At 41.7% G+C, this 4715-nt stretch overlaps 2 protein-coding genes across 2 annotated transcripts; one reads left to right on the top strand and one right to left on the bottom strand.

Moving 5' to 3' along the window:
* The first annotated feature begins 95 nt into the window (after positions 1-95).
* On the top strand, positions 96-1492 carry SARC_12600 (hypothetical protein). Its single transcript, XM_014293289.1, has one exon. It carries the CDS (start codon positions 284-286, stop codon positions 1409-1411), a length of 1128 nt encoding a protein of 375 aa, XP_014148764.1. The 5' UTR covers positions 96-283; the 3' UTR covers positions 1412-1492.
* Positions 1493-1536: 44 nt separating this feature from the next.
* On the bottom strand, positions 1537-3438 carry SARC_12599 (hypothetical protein). The gene has a single exon (XM_014293288.1). The coding sequence runs from the start codon at positions 3266-3268 to the stop codon at positions 2018-2020; it is 1251 nt and encodes a 416-aa protein (XP_014148763.1). The 5' UTR covers positions 3269-3438; the 3' UTR covers positions 1537-2017.
* Between the last annotated feature and the right edge of the window lie 1277 nt (positions 3439-4715).

Below are 4715 nucleotides of genomic sequence, written 5' to 3'. Positions count from 1 at the left end.
GTAGTTTAAGTAAGTAGTAGTAGTAGTAGACGTGTATANAATATATATATATATATATATATATATATATATATATATATATATATATATATATATGTATGTATGAATATACAAATAATTTCTCTCTGTGAGTAAGGTGTTGAGTAAAGATTGCTGGATTGATATTACACGGAAGTTCAAGACTTGAAAGCCAGTACATAATTATAATTTTCGCGTGTACTACTTCTCGAAACAGTATTTCTGTGCATGCTCGATGACTACCAGATATAATTGAACGTATAAAATGCAGGGTATCATGTTGCCTCGAACGTTGCTTGCCCGGAGAGGTCCCTCTAGTCGGATAACTTTAGCTCAGGGCAGCAAAAATAGGCACGTGCAATTGTACAGTTGCTTGTACTCTACTGTGTCGAGAACATACATTGATACACACACCCATTTGGACATGATACTGAAGCGCCTGCGACAGCCTCATACTCACTACCCAGCACTTTGCAAAGAAGTGCATCTCAACACACCGATGGAAGCCTGCATCCATGTGAGTTGTTCACCTGCTACATTCGAGGACGGCTTGCGTCTTGTGGAAAACTACGACAATGTTTACGGTGCATTTGGTGTACACCCTAAGAGTGCTAAAGAATACAACCTCAGTGTGGCGAAGAGGATACGAAGCATACTACTGCCGACTTCTCGCGAAGCGAGCGTACACGACAGGGACATGCATAACTCGCATACAGCAGAGAATGACGAAACAAATACTAAACGATCTATAGAATCAGGTAATAACAAACAACCTAAATCATCGGAAGATAACACGCGCACCGCTAAAGATGGCCGGGATACTAGTGATAAACCGTTTGTGCGGCGTTACAGAGCGATAGCCCTGGGCGAGTGCGGCTTAGACTACAGCCAGCGAGACAGCTGGGGAGGGGATGAGAAGATACGACATGAAAAAGAACTGCAGAAACGCGTGTTTATTGATCAGATCCAATTGGCCGTGAAACTCAACGTACCGCTTGTGATACACACACGAGAGGCTGAGGACGATACGTTGGAGATACTCATGAGACATTTGCCGAGTACACACCCTACTCATTTGCACTGTTTTACGTCTCACGTGTCGTTAGCAGTAGCTTTATTAAAGTCACATACAGGTTTGTGTATAGGCTTTACAGGAGCAGTGACCTTCAAAAGCGCGCATGTGCTGAGAAATACCGTTAGAAAAGTACCTCTAAATAGAATTCTATTAGAGACAGATGGACCTTTCATGGCTCCAGAGCCCCACCGCGGTAAGACCTGTGTACCTTCGATGATTCCATATATAGCAGAGTGCGTTGCCAAGGTGAAGGGGGTTGACGCGTCACAAGTGTATGAGCAGGCGAGGATAAACACGCATAAAGTGTACGGAATTTAGTATGCATATGTAGTGAGTTGATAGGCTACATACCGAACAATCATAAAAATTTCGACGTTAAAAGGTATGCCAATTGCCACAAAATCTGTCAATTTTCGATGGAACCTCATATAGCAGAGTGCGTTGCCAGTGGACGGGTCACAAGTGTATAAGCAGGTGCGGAGACACACGTATAGGGTGGACGGAATTCCATATGTACATGTAGCTAGTTGGCAAGCTAAAAGCCGAATCTTCATAAAACTTCGACGTTGACGTCGCTTACTCGACTTGAAATGATTTAAAGTAGAAGTAAGACGGGCAGAGAAATACGTATAAGTTGTACGTAATTTAGTAAGTATACATAGTTGACAGACCACATGCCGGAATCTTCATAACATTGCTAAGCTACGTCGCTTACATGCTCAAATTAAAATGCAAGTATGCCGACTACCACAGTATCATACTCTTTGTGACATATATTTTTGATTGACGCCCAACTCTTTTTCCAGCTATGTGCGTCGTCCTATATTGATACACATACAAATTTGGTCAAGTAAATACATCCGAGAAAATTCCGGGGCTGGCTACCTGTACGACTTAACTAACATAATAATCGTTACCCTTTATCTATTCCTCCTTTGGCATATATTTAGCCTTGTAGCTCTCGTACTCGTTGAAGTGCAACACATCTCCTTCGTCCTTGACTGTCTTGCAGTAATCCATATCGGACATAAAGGCGAGAATAGGATTTCGCACATCCTTCTTGTAGTGATGACCCAGAGCCGGTTTAGCGTACTCTGTGGCTTCCACTAGGTTGTAATGTGCTATCTTGGTGAAGAAGAGATGGTGCAACACGTGTGTCTCGATGTGGTGCATAAAGTAGTTGATTATAGGCCCAAAGTCACGGTCAACAGTAGTCGCAGCACCCTTCACAAAAGACCACTGAGCGTTGCGGTAGAATAGTGACTCGGGGTGTGTGTGGTGCAGATTAGTGACCAGAGAGAGCCACATTGAGAAGATTATATAGGGGATGAAATACCAATCTACGAATGCAAAGAATCCTGCTAGGACAGTAGGCGTGTGCGCCACAGAGAAGCTGAAAACCGACATAAGGAAGGCAGCGATCGATGCGGTTCCTACTGTTGCGCATATCCTGTCGTGCGTGGTTTTAAAAAGCACTTCATTGAACGGATTGAAGTGTGATCCATAGACCAAGTCTCCAGCCTCGGCCACAAGTAGATAGTATGGGAACATCAGCAAGGATAACGCAGTGAAACGTATTGATCCATACCAAGTGTTGTCGTCCTTCCAGCCCTTTGCTGTAGACTCCTTCACAGGTGTCCAAGTCTTATCCCGATCAAGATCATTGTGGTACATATGGTGAATACGGTGCGATTGTCGCCAGCCGTGGTACGGTACTAATAGTGGAACGTGCGCCACATGACCTACAATCATGTTGATCGCCGGGCTGGTGGAGAATGTTCCGTGACCGGCGTCGTGTCCAATCATAAACAAGCACCACAACTGGAAACCCATTAAATTCCACCATACTAGTCTTGTAAATACTGACACCAATGATCCGTATGCACCAGACATGAAATCTGAAAGCAAGTACACACGCAGTGCATACAAAAGTCCGATTAAAACAATATCTTGTACTAAGTAGGTCAATCCCTTGACGGTGCTGATCTCCCAGCAGTGAGGAGGGATAGCAGCACGCACCTTAGCCATGTTGACTACATCGTCGGCTTCCTTTGGATTGTTCGTACGACTCTTAAGAACAGTGGGTGCAGAGGATTCCTGTTCCACAACGGGATCAGTACTGCTAACTACACCGTTATTCTGGTCAGCAGTGCACGATTCGAAAGTCAACCCCATTGTATATTTGTGAAACACCACCGTGCTATAGCGATACGAGCTGTCTCGATGATACTAAGGTGGTAATTGAAAAGAGAAAGGGATATCGCTCGCATTATAATTCGCAAAATTCGACAGCATATATATATAAATATAGAGCAGGATAAAATGTTTCTAAGTCCCAAACTCCCCACAAGAGACAGAGAGTCCAGACTCTCTCTTTACTATTTACTGAGAGAGATAGAGAATAACTCTAGTAGAGAGACTCCAGTCCAGACGCCAGACTCCAGACTCCAGAGCCCAGAGTCAGGGCTCACTCCAACGTTCAGTGAACAGGTCCACCGTCCACGAGGCAAATGAACAAAGGCGAGTCATCAAAACTGAATATTGTAAAAATTATTATGTCATCGAAAAGTGCATGTGTGTGTAGATTCCATGACGAGAGGATTCTTGAACGAACGCCATAGCCATATTTCATTAATTAAAGAGAGTAGGGCAGTAGGCTATGCGAACGCGGCAACGCACCAAACCGAGTGAGTGTTTTGTGTCAATGTGTCTCTTGCATTTTGGATTTGTTTCAAAACAAAAACGAATAAAGTACCAGACCGACTGAGCAATCGCAGCTTCTAAAAAGAACAGAAGGCTATGTATTATTAAATTGGAAAAAAAAACAAGAGAGTATGTAGTTAATTACGAACAATTTTTATATAGAAGGGAAAGTGCCCTCTCCTCTCAATTAAATACAAGAGTACTACTTTCTTGATAACATTAGCAACATTATTTTAAATACACAATAAGTAGTATTATCGTAAACACGATGTCTCACGCCTGACAGAGCACATGGAACTGTGGAAGTGCTTTTTTTAGAACATTGGCACTTTGGAATTTCGGAGAGGTAAATATTTACAAAGTTGGAAATTCTTGGAACTTGACAATTGCCATCGTCATATCGAGATTATTGTCGTCATCGATTCTCTGGAAAATCAAGTGTCAACGTGAGCCCAAGCCCCAAAGTCCAAATCCTTCAATTGACCGTCTTCTTCTATTGAGCAAGGGCCTTCAGAAAGAATTGGGGGCAGTCAAACACGTATATCCTGGGAGTGGAGCCCTGCGATTGTTCACTTCTAGTATTTTTGATTAAAAAAAAGCCTGTCCTCATTTAAACAAAATCAAATGATGGACCGATATAATAAGCCTATAAGATTATTATGACAGATTGGCAGAATTGTATGCTTATAGTTTTGACACATTATCATAGCCTTCTATTATATGACGTTATTTCAACAAAAATATTCATAAAATATTTCGACACTTTTGAAATACATCCACAAAAAATAGTCATCAATATTTTGATGAATATATATGACGCTATCAAAACATAAAATGTACATGTCACAACAGTGATATATATATATATACATTTATATATATATATATACATATATATATGTATATATGTATATATGTA

Source organism: Sphaeroforma arctica (genome assembly GCF_001186125.1).
Source record: "Sphaeroforma arctica JP610 unplaced genomic scaffold supercont1.2429, whole genome shotgun sequence".
NCBI classification, from domain to species: Eukaryota; class Ichthyosporea; order Ichthyophonida; genus Sphaeroforma; species Sphaeroforma arctica.
Note: the sequence above shows the minus strand (reverse complement) of the source record. Positions and strands in the feature narration are given on the sequence as shown.

Excerpts from the sequence above, each read along its gene's own strand:
- SARC_12600 (XM_014293289.1), top strand. The coding sequence starts at position 284 with ATGCAGGGTATCATGTTGCCTCGAACGTTGCTTGCCCGGAGAGGTCCC.
- SARC_12599 (XM_014293288.1), bottom strand. The coding sequence starts at position 3,268 with ATGGGGTTGACTTTCGAATCGTGCACTGCTGACCAGAATAACGGTGTA.